At 44.3% G+C, this 23885-nt stretch overlaps 1 protein-coding gene and 1 pseudogene across 2 annotated transcripts; both read left to right on the top strand.

The window, feature by feature from the left end:
* The first annotated feature begins 779 nt into the window (after positions 1 to 779).
* Positions 780 to 10106, top strand: LOC306656833 (amine oxidase [copper-containing] 3-like). Its single transcript, XM_079132374.1, is given in 9 exon segments — positions 780 to 1160; positions 1163 to 2599; positions 5749 to 6034; positions 6729 to 6843; positions 6845 to 6859; positions 7125 to 7152; positions 7155 to 7286; positions 7289 to 7345; positions 7348 to 10106. Coding segments are annotated over 9 exon segments (2268 nt in total). The 5' UTR covers positions 780 to 1015; the 3' UTR covers positions 7401 to 10106.
* Positions 10107 to 14015: 3909 nt separating this feature from the next.
* LOC306656565 (dnaJ homolog subfamily C member 8-like) lies at positions 14016 to 15944 on the top strand (annotated as a pseudogene). Its single transcript has one exon. The product of its transcript is annotated as a dnaJ homolog subfamily C member 8-like (transcript).
* The last annotated feature ends 7941 nt before the right edge of the window (positions 15945 to 23885 follow it).

Genomic DNA, 23885 nt, shown 5'->3' with positions numbered 1-23885 from the left:
TTGTAGTTCTATTGCTTCTGTCTTCATTGTAAGAAGCTCTTACAGTGAGTCCCTTTTGTTTTTATCGTTTGCTCAGTTGATGGAAGTTGGTGGTGAATTTTTTTCCCCAACATTTGGGGTAAGTATTAAATGTCACATTACTTTATTTTTCTATACCAGATAACCAGTTCTGGACCCTCATCCCACATGATTGGCAGGAAATTCAATTTTAGGCATATTTGTTGTGTGTTCATCTTTAGGTTTAGGTGAGACTCAGGAATCTGGGAATTTTGTGAATGGTCAGCCAGTCTTCAGTTGATAGTGGTGACTGCTATGATGTTCACCTTCTGCTGGCCTGAGGTCAGCCTGGCCAAGGTGGTGATGGAGGAGAGGACAGTTCCTCTATCACTTCCTCAGGTCCTAGTGGGAAGGGTGAGTCAGTTCCTCCTGCCCACCACAACATGCACACAAACACACATGAGCTCACACCCATGTTCTACTTGTGAACCCCACGTAATTCCACAGAGACCTGCCCCTCCTGTGCTACAAAGTTCTCTGAAGCCTTTCAGCAGAGGGGTGGTCAGGTGAGTTTCACTGGCAGCCTTATAGCCAAGAGAAGGGTTTCATCCCTAGACTAGAGAAAGAAGAGTCCCAGGACACAGTTGCTTCTCTTTCCTCTTGCCTCCTGCCATCTGTTTTCTCCAAAAGCCACCCTGCCACCCACGTGGCTCCCCCTCCCTGACTCTGAGTGTGCTGTTTGATTTGGAACAGGACAGAGGCTGATGTGGGTTATACAAAGTCCAGGGTCCTCCCTCAGCCCCACCTCCTACACCTGACCTGAGCCCTGGTCCCCTCCAGTTCCACCCCTCTGCTCTGGGTTGCTTGTCATTCCCGTTACTATCATGCCTCTTACTGGCAGCACCAACCAGAGACCAATACCCTCCAGAGGTGAGAGGCATCCTACTCTCGGGTCCCGTCTCTCTATCTTCTGTTCCGCATTCAGAACCAGAGCCTGAAGAGGCCCTCAGCTTTAGGGATGGCGGTCCTTATTATTTTTTACCTATTTAGTGTTCTGGTGACAGGTATGTGTGAAGATGGGTCTAGGAGTGACAGGGAATGTAAACCAGGCCTGGGTCCCCATTGCCCCTCTGTATCTCCCAGTGCCCAGCCCTGGACACACCCTGCCAGAGCCAGCTGTTTGCAGACCTGAGCCAAGAGGAGCTGACAGCTGTGATGAGTTTTCTGACCCAGAAGCTGGGGCCAGGGCTGGTGGATGCAGCCCAGGCTCGCCCCTCAGACAACTGTGTCTTCTCAGTGGAGCTGCAGCTGCCCCCCAAGGCTTCAGCCCTGGCCCACTTGGACAGAGGGGGCCCTCCACCTGCCCGGGAAGCTTTGGCCATCATCTTCTTTGGTGGACAACCCCAGCCCAACGTGAGTGAACTGGTGGTGGGGCCGCTGCCTCACCCCTCCTACATGCGGGACGTGACTCTGGAGCGTCATGGGGGCCCCCTGCCCTATCACCGGCGCCCCGTGCTGTTCCAAGAATACCTGGACATAGACCAGATGATCTTCAACAGAGAGCTGCCCCAGGCTGCGGGGCTTCTCCACCACTGCTGCTTCTACAAACGCCAGGGAAGAAACTTGGTAACAATGAACACAGCCCCCCGTGGTCTGCAATCAGGGGACAGAGCCACCTGGTTTGGCCTCTACTATAACCTCTCAGGGGCTGGGTTTTTCCTGCACCCGGTGGGGTTGGAGCTGCTGGTAGACCACAAGGCCCTGGACCCTGCCAACTGGACCATCCAGAAGGTATTTTATCAAGGCCGCTACTATGAGAGTCTGGCCCAGCTGGAGGACCAGTTTGAGGCTGGCCTGGTGAATGTGGTGCTAATCCCAGACAATGGCACAGGTGGGTCCTGGTCCCTGAAGTCCCCCGTGCCCCCGGGTCCGGCTCCCCCTCTGCAGTTCCATCCCCAGGGTCCCCGCTTCAGTGTCCAGGGGAGTCGAGTGGCCTCCTCATTGTGGACTTTCTCCTTTGGCCTTGGAGCTTTCAGTGGCCCAAGGATCTTTGACATCCGCTTCCAAGGGGAGAGGGTGGCCTATGAAGTCAGCGTCCAGGAAGCTTTGACCATCTATGGAGGAAATTCTCCTGCTGCTCTGCGAAGTCGCTACACAGATGGTGGTTTTGGCCTGGGTCACTTCTCTTCCCCATTGACCCGTGGGGTGGACTGCCCCTACCTGGCCACCTATGTGGACTGGCACTTCCTTTTGGAGTCCCAAACCCCCAAGACAATACGTGATGCCTTTTGTGTGTTTGAACAGAATCAGGGTCTCCCCTTGCGGCGACACCACTCAGATATCCACTCCCACTATTTTGGGGGCCTTGCGGAGACAGTGCTGGTCATCAGATCTGTGTCCACCATGCTCAACTATGACTATGTGTGGGATATGGTCTTCCACCCCAATGGGGCCATAGAAGTCAAAGTCCATGCCACGGGCTACATCAGCTCTTCATTCCTCTTTGGTGCTGCCCAAAGGTACGGGAACCGAGTTGGGGAGCACACGCTGGGCACGGTCCACACCCACAGTGCTCACTTCAAGGTGGATCTGGATGTGGCAGGTAAGACACCCTGATGGGAACAAGGGTGCCAGAAGAGTGGCCTGAAGTCTCCACAGCCAGTTTTAAAATTTTTCTTTGAAATAATAAAATATAAAAGGATATGTGATAAATGCAAAAGTCATCCTGCTCAGAAGTTTTCATTCTTAGTAGGTTGGTATTCTCCCATCTTAAAAAAATTCTTCTGAACTTGAAAATTGTTTCTGTAGTTAACTAATTTGTCATACTATAATATGATATATTGATGTACACAGTCAGATTTCTATATCAAAATGGGATTATGATGTACATGCATTTTGCCACTTCTTTTCTCATCATAAGATTATTCAAGCAAACAATGCATGTTTATTAAATACACCCCGGTGCCAAGCACTGCACTGTGCAAGTTAACTAAAGAAACACATCCTTGTTCCCAGAAAGCCTATCTTCTAAAGGAGGAATAGAGCATGCTTACAGAGCTCCTGGGAAGATGTGTATGATGGAAACTTTTTAAGCTTAACATCTCTTTGCCTCAGTTTACTTAAGCATCAAAATAATAGTGCCTTCTTTGTAGGATGAATAACTAGTTTTTTTTTTTTTTTTTGGCTTTTGAATAATTTTAGACGTACCAAGAAGTTGCCAACATTGTACAAAGTATTCCCATCTACCCTTCACTCAACTTCCTCTAATGTTGATGTCTTACATTAATCATAATTAAGAATCAAAACCAGGAGACCAAATTATTACAATCCCATTAACTAATTTAGAGAGTTTATTTGTTCTTATACTAACGTTCTCTTTCTGTTCTAGAATCTAATCCAGGTCTCTGCATTACATTTCTTTTTTTTTTTAATGTTTTTATTAATTGTTGATGGACCTTTATTTTATTTACTTATGTATATGTGGTGCTGAGAATCGAACCCAGTGCCTCACCCATGCTAGGCAAGCGCTCCATCACTGAGCCACAACCCCAGCCTCTGCATTACATTTCGATGTTGTATATCTTAGTCTCCTCCAACCTGCGATGGTTAGTTAGATTTCTCTTTTTTTCATGACCTTGGCACTCTATAAAACTGCTGACCCATTATTTTTGTAAACTCTCTCTCAATCTGGGTTTCTCTGATGTTTTGTCATGGTTAGATTGCAACTACATTTTGAGAGGCAAGAAAACCACAAAACTGATGTGTGTCCCTTCTCAAGGTTATCATATCAAGGGGTACATGATATTGATACGTCTTATTAATGATGTTGACCTCATGCACTTGGTTAAAGTGTGTCTTTTGACTTTCTCCCTCATAAAAGTTAATATTTTACATTTTCAATTAATAAATATCTTGGGGAAAATACTTTGATGTTACACAAATATCCTATTTTTTCCCCTCAAACTTTTGCCCACTAATTTTAGCATCTGTTGGTGGATTTCGCCTACAACTATTATTACTATGATGTTTTCCTACTAGTCATTTAGACTTTTTTCCTTTTTAAAATATTTCTAATGGACAACTAAAAATATATGCATTTACCAGGTACAACCTGTTGTTTTGAAATATGTGTATATTGTGGAATAGCTACGTGGAGTTAATTAACATGCATTACCTCACATACTTTTTCTGTGATAACAGTTAAAAACTACTCTCTTAGCAATTTTCAATAATACAATATAAGATTTATAACAATAGTCACCAGTTTGTACAATGAGCCTCTTGAATTTATTCCTCCTAGCCAAGATGCTATATCCTTTGACCAACATTTCCTAACCCCCACCCCAAACCATAGTCCCTGGTAACCAACATTCTTTCTTCTTCTATGGGTTCAACTGCTTTAGAGTCTATATATGAATGAGACCTTGCAGGATTGTCTTTCTGTTCCTGGCTTATTTTCACTCAACACAGTATCTTTCAGATTCATCTATTTCATTATAAATGAATGTCCTTTTAATGGTTGAGGAGGGAGGAGGAAAAGAGGAGGGAAATAAAATTTAAGTATATGTTCAAGCCAACCTATACCCACACTTCTCCTTGTATCTCTGTAGTTAAGTGATAATACTTTTAAAGCACTTGGAATAGTGCTTACACATGGTGAATCCCTTAGAAATACCAGCTATTATTATGAACCCTCTTCTGTAGATGGACAACAAAGAACTCTTAGTTTTTGTTCTCTAAGGGTAAATATGCTGGACTGTGGTTTAGGGGCAGTGGATCCATAGAAGGAAACTAAGTTTTGCTAAATCAGTTTCTGTTCTCTTCTGGTCCCTAGAAAAGTATGGAGGAGTTGCCAGCATATTTTGATTTATTGCTCTTTGATCTCAGATCATATAAGATGATTCCTAATATGGGACCTAGTTAGGCTCCAACAAAATAATTCAAAACTCCAAATGTTCAAGGAACAAATTGTAATTTTTGGACCCACTCCCAGATCCCTGTCATGTTCAAACTATAGGAGATGCCTCCAAGCCCCCAGTAGTGTGAGGCCCAGGGTATAGTTTCCCTTCACTTTGGCCCACATGTCTGCAGACCACATGTTGTGGGATTGCTCTATGCTGGCTTCCTCTGTGTGCTAATGTGTGGGCAGTGTAAAAACCACACTAAAACCCTGGTCCCCAGGACTGCCACAATACTGTGTATCCTTTTGACCAACCAAGACACATTATTCAAATTCTCTATGCATTAATTGTTCCATCTACAAGTGGAGACAATTATACGTCCTCCTTCATAAGGTTGTCATAAAGATAAAAGTATATATATAAAGCATTTAGCACAGTGCATGCACAGAACTTCAGCTTCCATAAGGGTGAGCCTTATTTCCATTATAAGGCAGTTCAGGTGATGCCATAGGGCTTGAGTTGTGAGAAGCAGTTCCTCTTTCCAAGTCAGAAGGAATCTCACCCCGTGCAATGCCCACTGGGTAAACTACCTTCTTGTAACTCCTCAACGGGCAAAGGTAGGTGGAGGATCAGTCACAAGGTATCTGGAATAACTACTAGAAATTACATAGTGAGAAGGAACTTCTCAAAATCTGTGCATTGGGGATATCTTGGAGAGAGGGAAGGGAAGCAGGGGCCACACTCTATCCTGAGATGTTCTTTGGCCCCCCTCTGATGCCAGGTGGGGGAGACTCCAGAGGGGCCAGGGCCGCTGTATGATCAGCCTTCCACCCTCACCCACCGCACACAGGACTGGAGAACTGGGTCTGGGCTGAGGACATGACCTTTGTCCCCATGAGTGTGCCCTGGCACCCTGAGTACCAAGTGCAGAGGCTGCAAGTGACCCGGAGGCTGCTGGAGACAGAGGAGCAGGCTGCCTTCCCCCTGGGAGGGGCCACTCCCCGCTACCTGTACCTGGCCAGCAACCACAGCAACAAGTGGGGTCACCCACGAGGCTATCGCATCCAGACACTCAGCTTTGCTGGGGAGCCACTGCCCCAGAACAGCTCCATGGAGAGAGCCTTCAGCTGGGGGAGGTGAGTGGTGGGCTGTCAGAGAGGGCTGGGGGAACTGAAATGGAAGGGCCTCACATTGCTCTATTTTTTATGGGTGCAGATGCACCTCCTTTCTGTGGAGCTTTAGCTGCTCAAAATGAAGACCTGTGGATGGATGGATGGATGGATGGATGGATGGATGGATGGTTGGATGGATGGATGACAGGCAAGATACAGTGCATTGAAGCAAATACAGTAAAACATTAATGGTAGAATCTAGACTGTGGATATTATGGGTGTTTACTATACAGTTCTTCCAACTTTTCCATATGTTTAAAATGTTTGCAATAAGGATTGAAGGAAAAACAAAGAGTTAAAGAACACAGGTTGGAGGAAGTAATCCCTAAAATCCAGGCATTTGAGATAGTGAACTTGACCTAGATTTGGAATCAAGACATGTCCATACATATGGATCCAAACTCAAAGCTCAACATCAGGCTCTGATCTGCAAGGATAGATGAATGACATTCCTACCCGAATGATATTTGAGGTACAGAATATTGAACAAATGCAGAACTCTGCAGGGTTGGGGAAGAATGAGAACTGCAGGAGAATGATAAAGAGACTCAATACAAAGACCTTTGTGTTTATTTCCCCTTTCTGTTCCCTCTTCTGTGTAGCTTTTGGGCAGTAGTTGGGGTTGATGATCTTGTAGGTCTAAACAAATTGCCTTTAGGTACCAGCTGGCTGTGACACAGCGGAAGGAGGGGGAACCCAGTAGCACCAGCATCTACAATTTGAATGACCCCTGGACACCTACGGTGGACTTCACTGACTTCATCAATAATGAGGACTATTGTAGGGCAGGTGAGTTGAATGGGAAGTGAGAAAAGAGGGGAAATGAGAGGGGAAGGCAGGAACGAGACACTTCTCTCTTTCCCAGCCAGATTCCTCAGGAGTCTTAACCCACTTAGAAAAAAAAAAAAAACTTTATAATTTCACATTTTTCCTGAGAATTAAGGGAATATGGACTGGTGAGCGGAAGGCCTTCCCTGAAAGGCCACTAGGGAAATGAGGGCACATCCCTAGCTAAGCCTGACCTCATGATCCTCTTTCTTCTCCCCCCTGCTAGGACTTGGTGGCATGGGTGACAGCTGGTTTCTGCACATCCCACATGCAGAGGACATTCCCAACACGGTGACTGTGGGGAATGGGGTGGGCTTCTTCCTCCGACCCTACAACTTCTTTGACGAGGACCCCTCCTTCTACTCTGCTGACTCTGTCTACTTCCGGAGGACCAGGATGCTGGGGCCTGTGAGATCAACCCCCAGGCTTGCCTATCCCAGGCTGCTGCCGTGCCCCCGACCTCCCTGCCTTCTCCCATGGGGGCTTCTCTCAAACTAGTTGATCCCTGGGATGGCCAGTCTGACCAGGGGTCCCAGGGTCAGGGTAAGAGGGATGGGCAGCAACTGGACACTGGGCAGGGCATGCTGTTTTTCCTCTTCTCCCTCCTTATACCCTGATGTCTCTGCCAAGGTCCTCTCTCTTCCACTGTTCTCCTTTTCCTCCTCCTCCCTGGCTGGAGCATCCTGACCCTGAGATGCCTGACACAGGAACACTGGGCTTGGTGGATCCCAGCTGTGATGAGTTCCTACCCTAGGGAGGGGAGGAATGACCCAGCCAGGGGGCTAGAGCAATGACCAAGCTTGTCCTTAGGTGACTCCTGTGTCTTCTAAGCTTTTTTATTTTTATAAATGAGACATGATTCATAAAACTTAAAATTCATTCATTATTTTAAGTATATTATTTAGTGGCTTTTCATATAGTCACAATGTTGCACAATCATTGCCTCTAATTCCAGATCATTTTCATCACTCCAGAAAGAAACCCCATTTCTAGCCAGGCACCATGGCCCACACCTGTAATCCCAGTGACTGGGGAGGCTGAACACAAGAGGAATCACAAGTTCAAAGCCAGTCTCAGCGACTTAGCAAGGCACCTAAGCAACTTCTTACCTAAATAAAAAATAAAAAAGGGCTGGGGATGTGGCTCAGTGGTCACGCACCCCTGGGTTCAATCCTGGGTACCCTCAAAAAAGGAATCCCATACCCTATTAGCAGTCATTCCCCATTCCTCCCCTACCCCTTCCACGATTGGATAATCATTAATCTACTTTCTGCCACTATGGATTTGTCTATATCTGAAACATGTTATATCAGTGGATTTCATTCAATATATGGTCTTTCATGATTGGCTTCTTTTCATTTAGCATGCTTTGAAGTACATAATTTTATAGTGTCTATTACTGCTTCATTCATTTATTGCTAAATCTATTCCATGTATGGTGTTAGAATTTGGATCTGAATGTCCCCTAAAGGCCCCAAATATTAAAGGCTGGTGGTGCTATTGGGAGATGGTGGAATCTCTGGAAGGTGGGGACTTGTCGGAGGTCCTTAGGTTATTGGCTGTGTATCCTTGAAGGGAACTGTGGAATTCCCATCCCTTCTCTCTCTCTCTCCCTGGCCTCCTGACATAGTGATTTTGCTCTGCCTCTCACTTCTGCCATGATATACTGCTTGCCTTAGGCCCAAAGCAACATTACCAGTCAGTCATGGACTGGAACTTCCCACACTGTAAGTCAAAATAATATTTTCTCTTCATAAGTAAATTGCTTCAAGTATTTTGTTATAGTAATAGAAAGATGATTAACACATATGAATAAACCATATTTTGTTTACTTGTTTATAAGTTAATGGGCAGTTGAGTTGTTTCCATTTTTGGTTATTATGGATCATGTCAGGAACATTCATGTTTTTGTACAGACTTATGTTTTCCCTTCTGTTGGGTATACAGCTCAGAGTGGAATTTATGGGTGATATGGTAATTTTGTGTTTAACCTTTAGAGCCACTACCCAAATGTTTTCCAAAGTGACTTGTATTTTATTTTTCTTTTTTATCGTATAAAATATTCATGACGTAAAATTTCTATTTTTAACAATTTTTAAATAGTCAGAAGCTTGCTTGGACCACCCTAGCCTTTCTTCTGCTCTGGGTCTTAGATATAAGTATGGAACTTCTTCTAGAGACCTATTGCTCTGTCAAGCTCCAGGGCAAGATCTCCACTAGGCTCAGTGGCCCTTCCTTCTTCCTCTTCCCCATTCCTCTGCTATTTCCCCCAAGGTTCTGGAGGTATGTCCCTGCTGCCTCAATTCTTATATTCCTCCATCTCTCACTGGGCTGGGGAAACTTGGACCTGCAAAAGCTATCCTGTTTGAGAGGACAATCCCTCGTTATCTCTTGTGAGAGACATATGTCTCTGTACAGCTTTCTTCTTGTCTCTCTGCTTCTCTGCCTGAATGAAAATCTTCCTCCTATTATCCTGCTATCTGTCTACATTGCCAAGTAATCCCCTTCCAAGTCCCCACCATTTACACAGGACACATGGCATGTGCTCTTATGAGGGGAAAGGATGGTCAAGTGGCAGCGTAGCTCAGGGGTGTTTGCGGGTAGAATAATGAAGGGTCATCTGTTCCCAGAGCCATGGTGGCAGTGACCTTTATTACTTTGAAACAGCAAGCATAGATGACAAGAATGTCACTGGGGGTGAGAACCAAAAGGCTTCAGAAGCTCAGGCCACTAGCCTGGGAGCTGCCCAGTTAGGGGTGGGCCTGCAAATAAGGTAGGTATCTCCCAATGGGGACCTTCTTTGATAGGTCAGCACAACAGCCTCCAGGGCTACCAGCCCGGTGGTGTGGACTTTAGAAGGGCATAAAGAACTGGGATCTTTTCCAGGAAGGGATTTGTGGGCAGAGTAAAGTGAGGAGGAAATAGGGCTCAAAGACCAAGTTTTATGCAGTACATGGAGTCTAAACCTCTGCTTCTGTGGCTTGCCCACTTCTGTCAATGTCATTTCTGTGGGTCATGAGATCAAGAAAAAATGGGGTTCCTTTCTCAGGAGCAAGCCCAGGCTACCCACTCATATTCTGAGACTTTAAAAGGATATGGCAAGGGACTGGGGTTGTGGCACAGTGGCTGAGCACTTGCCTAGTGTGTACGAGGCACTGGGTTCGATCCTCAGCACCGCATATAAATAAATTAAATAAATAAATAAAAGTCCATTGACAACTAAAAAATAGTTTTGTTTTTTTTTTTTTTTTTTTTTTTTTAAAGGATATGACAAGAGGTGGACTCAGGACATAGAGATTTGGGTCCAATTCAGCTTGTGACCAGAAGGGTCACAAACCTGGAGTTTAGACCATATAGAATTCTGGGGCTCCCTTGACAAATGGACCCGTTAACCACATGAGTTGGAAAAGAACTAAGTTTTGACTAGGGGACTTCCCTACAAATACTAAACGTGTTCTGGGTATGATGGCACAAGCCTGTAATCCCAGCTACTTGGGATGCTGAGACAAAATAAAAATGTAAAAAGGGTTGGGGATGTAGCTCAGCGGTAGAACTTTTGCCTAAGATGTGTGAAGCCATGGGGGTTCAATTCCAGCTATTTTCCCCACCAAAATTAATAATAATAATAAAAAGAACAGCCTAGGAGCTACATTTACATGTGGTGACTCTCAGCAGGATGTGGTGTGTAGGTGGAGAAGGGGTGAAGGCAGAGCCTGTTTGCTTAAGTTGCTTATTCTTTCCATTTGCACCTCAGCTCGATGATTCAGTCTCTCTTTACTCTCTCAACCCAGATAAATACCTTGTATTGAATTCTTCCATTTTCTCATTTAAAGAAATTTGGGCCATGATGGATGCAGATACTGTCTTGCTCTCAAAATAAACACTGTGGGGAAAAAAGATTGTTCCTCCAGAGGCAGAGATAGGGTCTGACTGAGGTCTGCCTGGAAGGCATGCTGCTGTGACCTAGGAGTGCGCAATAGGGCTACCTGCAGAGGTCAAAGGGCACAGTCCAGGCACCCTGAGGAAGGGTGTGCACAGGGAATGCTAAGGAAAAAACAGGAAGGTTCTTCTAAGAACACATCTTTCCAGCCTCAAGAACCAACCGGACCCTGAGAAATGCAACCCAGAAAGATCCAAGAAGTTCAAATTTCAAAGTTCTGGAGCAAATCTGGAGGGAAGAAGCTTTGGGAATTGTGGGCCTTCTAGGGACCCGTAGACCTGTAGACCTCGCTGGAAGACCCTGTGTGTGTGCTTTCCGAGGGTTGTTCATTTCTACCCTGCTAGGTGGTCTGGCTTAGCCTCCTCATGGAGCCTGTCTGTGCCCACTCTGAGGCTTGGCCCGTGGCGATGACTGACCATGTTTGCTCCCCTCAGGCTCTGCAGGTGGAAGTACACAGTGTCTGTGGCATTCCTCCTCCACATCTGCAGGTCCTCTAACTGCAACAATCTCATTCAGCTGCCCAAGAGACTCATGTGCCCTTTACTCATTCAGCTTGGGTTTTCCAGTCCCTGCTAATTCCATAGTAATAATCATGTTAGTCAATACAAGTGCCTTCATAGTAATGTCATAGTGGAGTGAAGGACACTCAAATAAAGAATCAAAACTCCTACTGCTGGTTCCAAGAGGCCTGCTGTATTTCTACATTCCAAAAACTGGGTCTGTCCAAGAAAGAGATGGACATAGAGCAAAATGGAGATGGGTTTGGAGAAGGAGTTGGGGAGGGGTTGGGGGTTAGGATGGGAGTGAGATAGAGAGGGAGTGGGATGATGGATGAGGTGGAGATGAGATGAGGTGGGGGGGCAGAGATGCAGATGGAGGACTATGTGCCCCTCTGGCCTCCCCAGATTACAAACCTGTGCTTCTTACCTTACTCCATGAATCTAGAAGCAGAGAAGACTTGATCCATTCATTTATCAAACATTTCTTGGACTCTTCTTGAATGCCAGGCTTGCACTGGTGCGTGTGCACGTGCACACACACACACACACACACACAACGAGTGTCTTCCATCATTTCCCTCAAAAAGCTCAAAGTCTAAGCTAGGGAGAAGTCCTTTCGTAAGCAAAACATTGGGATAAGAGCTGACAGACAAGTGGATCACAGAACAGGGTGTCTGTAGGAGTTTGGGAGGGCTTCATGTAGAAGATGATGACTATTTGTGTTTGTGAACATTTACTTCTCAAAGTCATAAAACATTTACAGGTTGAAAATTCTAAAAAGCTTAAAAGGACATGTGTCTTAGTGATGATTGCACAGCAATTTGGAAAATTACTACAATCTATTGAATGACACACTTTAAATGGGTAAACGATATAGTATGTGACTTCAATCTCAGTAAAGTTTTATTTTAAAAAAAGGGTACATGTCTCTATCCCAACTCTGCTCTTGGTCTCTCCCTGCATTCAACAAATATTGGAAACTTGGATGTCATGCAGAACAGTCTGGTCTTTCTCAATGATGAGTCAAACCACAAAAAAGAGCACAAAAAACAACACAACAATAACAGAAAAACATATCCCAAGTATCCCTCCAACATGTTTTCTCACTCATCTAAATTTTGCTGCAGTTTTGCCTCTGTCTGCTAGTGTTTTTACATAGATAAGGACAGTCTAAATACTCTTTTGTATTCTTTTTCTTTTAAGGGTATCATAAGCATTTTGGCAGCTTACCATGTAACACCCAAAAGGATGGTTTTTAAAGGATCAGATACTTTATCAAGTTGATGGTAAACTAATCTTTCCTCATCAGGGGATTGGGTTGGTTCTAGTTTGCTATGAAGTGGAAGTGGAAGAAAGACCTTGACTTTGGACAATAGCTTTTACATGGCAGACTCAGTCTTAGAGCTAAAAGGGATCTGGGTAGGTTTTTCTAACACTGGAAAGGTTTCAATACCCTCACCTACTAGGCACTAAGGAACTATTGGAAGACAATGAGATCCAGATGTATTCTCACTATCTTCTGGCCTACCAAATTCCCCCTCACCCTCTGGCCTTCCTTGGTCAGATGGCAAAAGTATGTCTGGGTCAGGCGAGCTCTGGAAACTTAGGAGAGGATGTTTGGGACTTGTCTAGTGCAATGCTGAGGTTGCCATTTCACTTTCTTCAACTTTATGAATGAATTTGTCCACTGGGCACTGTGCTAGGGGCTGGGAAACAGTGGGATGCAGATAGTCATGGTCCACTTCCTGGCTTGAACCAGTGAAGATGCTGCTTATTATGGTTTGGATGTGAGGTGTCCCCCAAAAGCTCACGTGTGAGACAATGCAAGAATGTTCAGAGGAGAAGTGATTGGGTTATAAGAGTCTTAACACATTCAGTGATAGGGATTGATAGGGATTAACAGTGGTAACTGAAGTGGTAGGGTGTGTTTGGAAGAGGAAGGACTTGGGGGCGTGGCTTTGGGTGTATATTTTGTATCTGGAGAGTAGAAACTCTCTGCTTACTGATCATGATGTGAGCTGCTTCCCTCTTATACACTCTTCAGCCATGATGTTCATCCTTACCTTGAGACCCAAGAATTGGAGCTGGCCTTCTATGGACTAAGACCTCTGAAACCATGAGCCCTCAAATGAACTTTTCCCTCTCTACAATTGTTCTGGTCAGATTCTTTAGTCACAATAGCAAAATAGCTGACTAAAACACTGCTAGAACAAGAAAACTACTGTGATGATTCTTGAAAGTGAGAGCCAGCCCTAGGTCCCCCACCTGCCCTTTATCTCCCTCTCTTAAAGCTGATTCTTCTTCACCCAGACTGTCTGGCCCCAGCTTCCCTGTATGCTGGAGAGACCTTATAAAATGAAGGGAAATTGATTGAAGCATGCTCAGTTGGACTTAGTCTCAAACCTTCCCACTGCATGTCTCTCGTGGCTTCTGGATTTTACATGCATGTGTCAGAATATGATGGGGAACTTCCCCTTTTTTGAAGTCCCTCAAGGAATGTGATATCTCAGTCTCTCTTAGTTTTCTCATAGAAAAGGAGAAGCCAGTATAATCTAGACAACGCTGAGCAAAGTGATTTCCATCTATTGCTTTGTTTAATTCTCACAACAACTTTGAGAGATAGATCTTATTCCCATTTTACAGGTGAGGAAACCAACATTCAGAAAGGTGAAGTAATTGCCCAAAGTCACCTGACTATGTAAGGTGGAGCTTGGATTGAACCCAGATCTTCATAGAAAATCATACCTCATTGCCTTCCCCTGGGCCACTGCTCTTTTTTATTGCCTGGTGGAACTGTTTTTAGAATTCAAACAAAGTAATGGTTGAGAAGTATTCAGCATCTGATTCATAGTAAGGAACCCTCTAAGAGCAAAATGAATACACAGTGGACAAGAGCAGAAATATGCACAGTTGCCTTTCCCACAGGTCCTCAACCTTGATTGCACGTTGAAATCACCTAGGGAGATTGGAAACCTCAACATGCCCATACTGCACCTCAAATTAATCAAATTAGGATCCATGAGGTGAGATTCAGACATCAGCAGCAATTAACTTGCCCCAGTCGATGCAAATATGTAGCCAAGATGTAGAAATCTCTGGAGATGGTTGTTCAGTTTCAAGGCTGCCAAAGGAGACTGATCAGAAAGGCTAAGCTATATAAAAGGATGGTGGGGAAATGGTGGCTTCAGGAGAGAGCGGGGCTTCAGCTGGTGGAGGCAGCACAGAGGAAGTGAGGTGAAACAAATAGAGAAGAGAGATTCGGTTCTGACATCCAAAAATCAGATTGAAAGATTGACCCGTCCTGGTTCCTCTTATTTTAATTTGAACCCATTTGAGCTTCTTCAGATAGACCCTGAAGTGACAGATGAAGAAATAAAGAGGTTTCGGCAGTTGTCCATATTGGTGCATCCTGACAAAAATCAAGATGATGCTGATAGAGCACAAAAGGCTTTTGAAGCAGTGGACAAAGCTTACAAGTTGCTACTGGATCAGGAACAAAAGAAGAGGGCCCTGGATGTAATTTAGGCAGGAAAAGAATACGTGGAACACACTGTGAAAGAGCGGAAAAAGCAATTAAAGAAGGAAGGAAAACCTATAAATGTAGAGGAAGATGATCCTGAGTTGTTCAAACAAGCAGTACATAAACAGATCATGAAATTCTTTGCTGAGCTGGAAATTAAAAGAAAAGAGAGAGAAGCCAAAGAGATGCATGAAAGGAAACGACAAAGGGAAGAGGAGATTGACGCTCAAGAAAAAGCCAAAGGAGAAAGGGAGTGGCAGAAAAACTTTGAGGAAAGCCGAGATGGTCGGGTGGACAGCTGGTGAAACTTCCAAGCAAATACAAAGGGGAAGAAAGAGAAGAAAAATCGGACCTTCCTGAGACCACCCAAAGTAAAAATGGAGCAGTGGGTCACTCACAGCCACAGAACCTTCTCCCAGCTCGCCTTCCTGCTCTGAAGGACTCATTCTTTTCCTCCCATCTCCACCCCAACATAGAGTAGTTTTGCTTTTTAGTCCATTTTGTTTTCAATACAATTTAATATCGATCAGAGTAATTCTTTTGTACATCGAAATGAGGGGCTCTGTTTAGAAAAGACTCCCCCAACCCTTTAACCCTTAGAACAACCAGGATTGGAAGGTGCCACCATTGGTGCTGCTTTCTTTCCCACAGCCTGTAACTTAATGTTTTGTACTTCACTGAATTGTGATGGTAAATTCCATGTATAGTTTATGGAAATCATCCAATTAAACATATTGCTTACAGTGGTGTTGCTGTGACTTCAGAGACGAGGCTGGGCTGCTTTAGGGAGCCCCTCTGCCTCAGTTCTTGTTTCTGGGTGTGCCATCTTTTGAAGACCTAGATTAGAAAAGGAAGGCACTTGGGCATACAGAGCAGTTGGTTGATGCTCTGAAGTCCTCTTGTATTTGGCATGTGCCCTTCTGTCTGACTGACCAATCAGTGTGACATGAGGCGCTGAGCCACCCATCAACCTGTTCCAAAGAGCTAGCCATCTTCCATCCAGTACCATTGTGTCCTAGCCTGTCTGCATTCTTTAGTGGTAATATTCTTTATGTATAATAAATTTTATACCCCCCCCCCCAAAAAAAATGGGTCCAGCAGGAGTCACAGAAAAAGAGTGTTACAGACAGCCCCAGAGTGACAACCCAGCCCTGTAAGGAACTAACCCAATCAGACCATGTCCAGTCCCAGAGGCACCTGAAGCAGACGGGAGCACCAGTTCTTATCAAACACACTTCACCATCAACTGCTGATTCTAATGCCCAGTTCAACAGGCCAGATGCCTGCCACATCCTGGAAAGACTTAATGTCACTTGTCTTGTAAATGAACTAATGGGCATTCTGATAATTGTTGCTTTTGCTTTGACAGCTACTGTAAGTCAATAGATTGGTCTGCAGGTGTTTGGTAAATCCAGATCTTCCCCAGAAGACAATCTCCCTTGATGAATAGATGAATCTGGTTTCTGATTTAGTTCCTCCCTTGGACTTTGGTGAATTCATCAAGAAACCATCTGGAAGTATCCTGAAAAATGTCAGGGGCTCTCTTGATGCACCCCAGCCTGGCCATGGACTTCACATCTAACTTCCAGAGCAGAGGCATAATGTAAGCAAATTCCCACCTTCCTTGCCTTCCATATTTTTCCTTTGCTAATTGCCCCTCATAAATCTTTAGAGCTTTCCACTTGCTGCAGGGTGTATTGGGTAGTTCATAAACAGGATTCAGCCCTCATCCCTCACCCCACCCTACTAATGCCCCACATTCCAGATACCCAGACACCTACCCTTCCTCAAATAGGCCCTTCTATTCATGTGCTCCCCTCCATTCATTTTCTGACTCCTTCTTCCTCTTTCTCCCATCTTCATCTGTTGATACCAATTCAATATCATTCTCTCCACCTTTCTCTAAACAAAACGATTTTCTTGGTTTTCCCTGCTCCCTGCCTACGTTGGTCAGAACTCCACTCCATGAAGGAGGTGCACACACCAAACTCCTGTTCATTACCTGCATGTGTCCTTACTTCATTCCCCATCAAAGAACTAGAGCTCTTTGGAGTAAGAACCTGTCCCATTGGCCTGGTGGCCTGATGCCCGGCCTTGTTTTATGTCTATTTATGGGTGCTCAAATATATCTGTAGTGAAATTTGAATAAATAGTAATAATTGTTATATTCAAGGAATTTTTTGTCTTTTTAAAAGCTATTGTAGAGTTGGGTATGCAGTAGTGCATACCTGTGGTCCTGGCCACTGCAGAGGCTGAGACAGAGGATTGCTGAAGTCCAGGAGTTTGGGGTCAGTCTGGGTAACATAGCAAGGCCCTGCCTCAACAACAATAAAAAAGCCACCTCACATTCATTTTCTTATTTGGATACCTCGAGGAGGGAAAAATCTAAGAAAGTCCAAAATTTTGAGTAAAAAAATCACCCTTGCTGCACAGGTCACACTGGGACACGAGGCCAAAGGACAATATTGACATGTGGAGACCGAGCATTTCCTTTCCAGATGAGACCTACTCTACCTGAGCCAGCAACTGGCAAAGGTTGCAGGAAGGAGGAGTTAAGGCCCAAGGGTTTCTGGGTAGGTGGAGATTGGCAGGTCTGTAAATCAGTTCCTCACAATGCATAGGAGGAGCCCAGAGCCTCAAAGTAGACCCCAGAGGGCATGGAGACTTAGAAGCACAGACTGGGAAACTGGACCACAAATAATATATATGACATATATGTAAGGAGAGGTGTTTTGGAGGCAGTCAATAAGTTAATGTTTTCTTCATTCCAGATAGCATAGTGGTTTATAGTGTGGCTTTTGGAGCAAGATTGCTAGGGTTTAGATCCAGTAAAAGTGACCTTGGGTAAGTTTAGCATCTCTGTACCTTATTTTCCTCACTTGCAAAATGAGAAGAGTAATGCAATCTATTAAGGACTTTTATGAGAATTAGATGAGTTAATCCATGTAATTTCCCTAAACTAGTTCCTGACATATCATAAATATCAGTGAATGCTAGCTATTACTTTTTTATTAACCAGCATCTACTGGGTGTTTCATTTATGTTTAAGAAACCATTCTGAAATTTGGTGACTTCAAACAACAAACCAATTTACCTTGCTCATGATTCTATAGGGGGGCAATCTAGGTTGGATTCAGTTGATTCATTATTCTGCCTAATTCTCCTGGGATCACTATGTCACTGAGGATCTCTGGCAGATAGACTGGGGCTGGGTAGTCCAAGATGACCTCACTCATGTGTCTGGAGGCTGGGGATGGCTGTCAGTGATAGCAATATATATCTCCAGTAGGCTTCCTGTTGTGGTCCAGGGTTCCAAATGTAGCCCCAAGAAGGCAAGCCCTAGTGAACAAATAAATGCCTTTCCAGCCTCTACTTAATCATGTTTGCTAACGTTCCATTAGCCAAGACAAGTCACAAAATCAAGCCCAGAGTCTAAGGATAGAGACATAAGCTTCACAACTTGATGGGAAGAGAGGCAAAATCACAATGCAAAGGGACATGTGTCAGGGATGGTAGTATTTTTCTCAGTCATCTAATCATCTACCACACTGATATGTAAACAGAGCTCTGTTTTAGAGCTAGAAGGGATGAGTTCAGGACAGAAGGAAAAGAATTAAAACATAAGCAAAAAAACAACTCTAATGCAAGGTTTGAATATGATAAGTGCCTTATAAGAGGAACAGTTAAGTGCGAGGGGAGTACAGATCAGAGAGATCCTTTATTGGCAATGAGAGGTGAGCCAGTGAGTTGCGAAGGCTTTATTAGCTTGACCCTGAAATATGACTAGTATCTAGATATGCAGAGATGGAGAAAATTCTATTCCAGGCAGAGAGAGTTAGGACAACCAAGGTATGTTTAGGACATCCAAACACATCTAGTCAATCTGGGGTGTGAGGGTCAAGAAGAAGGGTTGTAGGGCACTAGATTGAAAAGATAAGCTGTGGCCCAGCTGTGGATGAATTTGAGCTTCATTCTGTAGGCAATGGGAAGCCGCTGAATACTTTTCAGGTGACAAGTGAAGACTCTTGCCAATAGTCATTAGGATGGCTTGCAGTGAGGAGGGAAAAGAGATTAGGTACTGATTAGGTAATGGAAGGAACTAGGGGTCTAGGCAGAGGGATTGGCCAGGAGCATCAGGAGTAGGAAATATATGGAGAGATCCTAAAGTGTGGCTGCAGCCAGGCAGGAAGAGGTGTCAAGGATGATTCTAAGGTTGCCAGGCTCAATGCCTATATGGTGGCAGCCGGGTAGAGGATTCATTTACAAAGTAGGAAGTCTGTGGGAAGAACAGGTCTGGAAGGAACTCATGGATGTGGGAAATGTACGGGACACGCAGGCGATGCTCAACTGGAGTCTAACATCGCAATGACTACGGAAGGAGAAAGAAAGGCAAAGAGAGTAGAAGTTGCTGGAATGACCCTGCACATAATGTTTGTAGGTGCTTAACAGTTAAAAATGTCAGATGTGGGGCTGGGGTTGTGGCTCAGTGGTAGAGCACTTGCCTAGCACTTGTGAGACCCTGGGTTCGATCCTCAGCACCACATAAAAATAAAATAAGGGTATTGTATCCACCTACAGCTAAATCTATATATATGTATAAAAATATAAATATATTATAAATAAATAAATAAATATTATATATAAATAATAACTAAACAAAATATATTTATATATAAATCATATAAATATTTTAAAAGTTTTATATATATATATATATATATATATACACACACATATATGCATAAAAAATGTCAGATGTGGTCCAATGCTTGAGGAGGAAGGATGAGGAAAGGGCATTCAGCAGATTTCAGGGCAACCTCCCAGTAGATCAGAGGAGAATAAAATTTCATAAAATTTGATGAAGAAAAAACAGGCATCCTGATCTCTGGAATTCATGGTTGGAGAGAGCCCCCATTCTCACATAACCCAACACGACCCTCACTTTCCACTTCAAACCTACTAAAGTGAAAATCTTAAAAATAAAACAAACGCTGCTGTTCCTTTCCACTCTCGAGGAGGGAGACAGCTGGACTGTCCCTGATCTGTCCCCCTTTCTCCTGCCAGAGACCAGACACTGGCTGGCTGTTTACCTCCCAGTGGAACTCTGCTGTGTTTTCATAGCTAAAAATAGTCACATGCACACACACCCACACATACTTGCACACACCTCTCACAGGTTTGGCAGGAGAGGAAGCTAACTTCACTATTCATTTTCATGATGGTTCTGGCTTCATCTCTTTCCTCCCCTGCATCAGGGCCCTTATTTGGAAACTCTCAAAAGGGGTAATGTGTGGGTTGAAAGATTCCCAAACTACTAATTTCCTTATTAGCACACCTAGCTGGGCTCTGGGAAAAGGGAAGAAATAACAACCTACTGTACAGCATGGGATGAAATCGTCCCAGCTATTAAAGAAACAGTGATGAAAGGATCAAAGCTGGAGGTGAAGCGGGGTGAGTCCCATCTGGAAGGCAGCCAGGTTCACTGTGCGGAGCTGACTTTTGCTATAGGATTGTGGGATCATCTCTGACTCATCTCACCTGTGTTAGCAAGCTTTTCCTGACTGTGACCAACATATCTGAAAAGAACAATTTAGAGGAGGAAACGTGTTTTTTGTTTTTGTTTTCTTGCAGTAACCGGGGATTAAACCCAGGACAAGTGCTCTACTACTGAGCTAAATCCTTGGCCCTTTTTATTTTGAAATAAGCTCTCACTAAATTGCCCAGGCTGACCTTGAACTTGCAATCTTCCTGTCTCAGCTTCCTGAGTAACTGGGATTACAAGCGTGTGCCGCTGTGCCCAAAAGAAAAGTTTGTTTTGGCTCATGGTTTCAGAGATATCAGTTCTTGTTTGGCTAACTACGTTACTCTGGGCCAGATTGAGGTGGACATCATGGTGGAAGGGTATGGTGTAGAAAAGTTTCTCAGCTCGTGGCACCCAGAAAGCAGAGAGGACAGGAGAGGGGAGGAAAGGGAGCAGGGCTAGGGAGATGATAAACCAGGGTATGCCCCTAGTGACCTACTTCCTCCAACTAGGACCCACCTCCCAGTAGTCCATTCAACTATCAATGGATCAGTCTATCAAATGGACCACTGATGAGGTCAGAGCCCTCAGGATCCAATCTGAACCTTGCTGCATTGAGGACCATGCTTTCAACACACAAGATTTTGGGGGAATATTCCAGAAACATATCATAATAGCACCCCTTGGGTTTGTGTTCTGATAGCCTTGGTATTTAGATGTCCAAGGGTAAAAGGAAGACTGACTTCACTGGGTATTCTTTTAACTCTTTACATTTTAAAAATCAGGTGAATGTATTACTTTTGAAAAAAAAAATTTTTTTTTCTTGAGAGATGGTGCCTCACTATGAAACCCAAACTGGCCCCATACTCATGGGTTCAAGTGATCCTCCTGCTTCAGCCTTCCAAGTAGCTAGGGCTACAGGCAAATACTACTCACCAAACTGACAATATTTTAATTTAAAAAACAGTGCTCCCAGCCCTGTGCGGTGGTATACATCTGTAATCCCAGCAGCTCAGGAGGCTGAGGGAGGAGGATCGCCAAATTCAAAGTCAGCCTCAGCAAAAGCAAGGCGCTAAGCAACTCAGTGAGACCCTGTCTCTAGATAAAATACAAAATAGGGCTGAGGATGTGGCTTAGTGGTCGAGTGCCCCTGAGTTCAATCTCTGGTACCAAAAAAGAAAAAAAAAAAAAAAAAAGGTCCTCCGCAGCCATGTACTGTGGTGCACCCCTGTAATCCCAGGGATTTGAGGTGGAACTGGGGACAGGAGATAGGTGTGGACCGCAGGACATCTTACCTGCCTTTAGAAGACCCCAATACACATTCTCAAGCTCCAGCCCAGGAGCCCGCCCCTCCCCCACTGCCATCACCAGGATTTCAAAAATAAAATAAAATCAATAAGATTTTGGAGAGGCTGAAGTGGGAGGATCTCAAGTTTGAGGTCAGCCTGGGTAACATAGGTAGGCCCTATCTCAAAAAATAAAATAAAAACGGTTTTGAGGATGGCCTGAGGGTTTTGAGGGTGGCTCAGGAGTAGAGCACTCCTGGGATTCAATCCTCGGTGCCACAAAAAACAAAGAAGAAAAAATAGGACCTATTCTTTTCCTTTTGGCAATGATTAATCATTTACTTCTGTTAGAAAATAAAAATATCAGACACTACCTCATTGGAGCTACAAAGGACCTCTGCAGACTCATAGAATGTGAAGGCTGAAAGAAGGGCAAGGGTCCCCAATCTTATTTTACCATTGACAAAATTAAAACCCACAGAATGCCGGTGACTTGGTCAAGGTTACACAGCTCTTTACTCTCCTTATTGATTTTATTTTATTTTTGAAATCCTGGTGATGGCAGTGGGGGAGGGGCAGGCTCCTGGGCTGGAGCTTGAGAATGTGTATCGGGGTCTTCTAAAGGCAGGTAAGATGTCCCGCGGTCCACACCTATCTCCTGTCTCCAGTTCCACCTCAATCCCACCCCTACCAGGCTGAGCATTTGTTGAGCAACTGGTCACTTGATTTCCTGTTAGCACAGAAAGACCAGGCCGGACGCAAACCTCACGCGTCATCGCAGCTCTTTATTCAGGGGGATGAAATGGTGTCCGTGGGCCCGCTCTCCTGGTGGAAAATGAGCTGCTGAACAAAGAAAGGGACTAGGTTTATATAGGGTATTTTGAGGGGTGGGCGAGTGAACACGTATGTTTTCTTGGACACTCAGGAATGTGGGCCTTTTGGGTCAAGGTCTGCAGACAGCGCCTGAAGAGGATTTGCTTTGAAAGACATGAACGAACGCCTCCCAGAGACTCTTTCCTTTAAGGTGATAAAACACCTCCTCCCTGTCTGCAGCTGGCTGTCACCCGGAAATCATTTGTCCTGGGAGATGAAGGCTGTCAGTGCATGGCCTTCATTTTTACTTCGTTTCCTCAGGCCTCATTATTTTGGGACTTTCTTATTCTCCATATCCATTACCATCCCTCCTTCTTTACTTGCTCTCAATTTTTCCAGAGAATCTTGGAGTTAGTTGAAGCAACGAGGGAGAGCAGTTAGGGCTAGATTCTTAGCTCGAGGCTTATGTCCCTTCCCTCCTCAAACAGTCTTTCTTTGCTGCTGAGATAGGACAAAAGAAAAATGAACCTTTTCTAATTATTTCAACCACATTATTTTATAGTTTATTTTATTCTTTTTTATGAACATACATATATAGAGAAAAAAAAAAAAAAACTAAAAAATACACCAAGAGTGGATAAAACTGATGTTTGTAAAGTTGCAGGTTACAAAATCAACAAACAAAAATCAGTAACATATTTATACACCAATAACAAGACTGCTAAGAAAGAAATCATGAAAGCAATTCCAACCACATTTTGAAAGCTTCCTTCTCTTGCATCTGCCACAGCTACGCCCCATCAACCAAGATTAACTCCTTACAGGAAGAATCTACATTTGACAGAAAGAACAGTTCCTAACTGCAAGAATGGTTTTGGCACCATCAAAGGATAGCTTGGTCAGGGTAAAAGAGTCTACCATCTGTTCATGTGGGAACTGGTTGACCCGATGTGGAAACAGGATATTTCCTGGTGGGGACAACTTCTTTGTGGGTGAGGGCTTAAGGAAGAGGGAGGAGAGGAAGAGGCTGGGATTCTCATAAAGATTCTGGAGCTTCTTTTGATTTTGGTAGGAGGTAGGCCCTGGGGTGGCAGAAGGCAGGGAGTGAGTGGGAATCTCTTAGCTCTTTGCAGTGAAGCAAATACCTTCAGGTGTTTCTCTGTGGACAAAATGTCCAACCTTTCCTGAGAACCAGGCTCCCACCGCCTGGTCAACAGATGCACAGTTCAAGGTCCTGAAGCTGAACTTTCTCACCGCACAAAGATAAGTCAGCCATTTTCAATGGCTAACAATGATTAATCCACCTGTTTTTCCCAACATGTTTTTCTAGCACATGAGCTGGGTCACTCACTCTGAAGGTGACAGCAGTTGAACTGGCCAGTTTCTACCATCCACCACTACACACCT

This window comes from Sciurus vulgaris (assembly GCF_902686455.1).
Source record: "Sciurus vulgaris genome assembly, chromosome: 3".
Taxonomy (NCBI): domain Eukaryota; kingdom Metazoa; phylum Chordata; class Mammalia; order Rodentia; family Sciuridae; genus Sciurus; species Sciurus vulgaris.
Note: the sequence above shows the minus strand (reverse complement) of the source record. Positions and strands in the feature narration are given on the sequence as shown.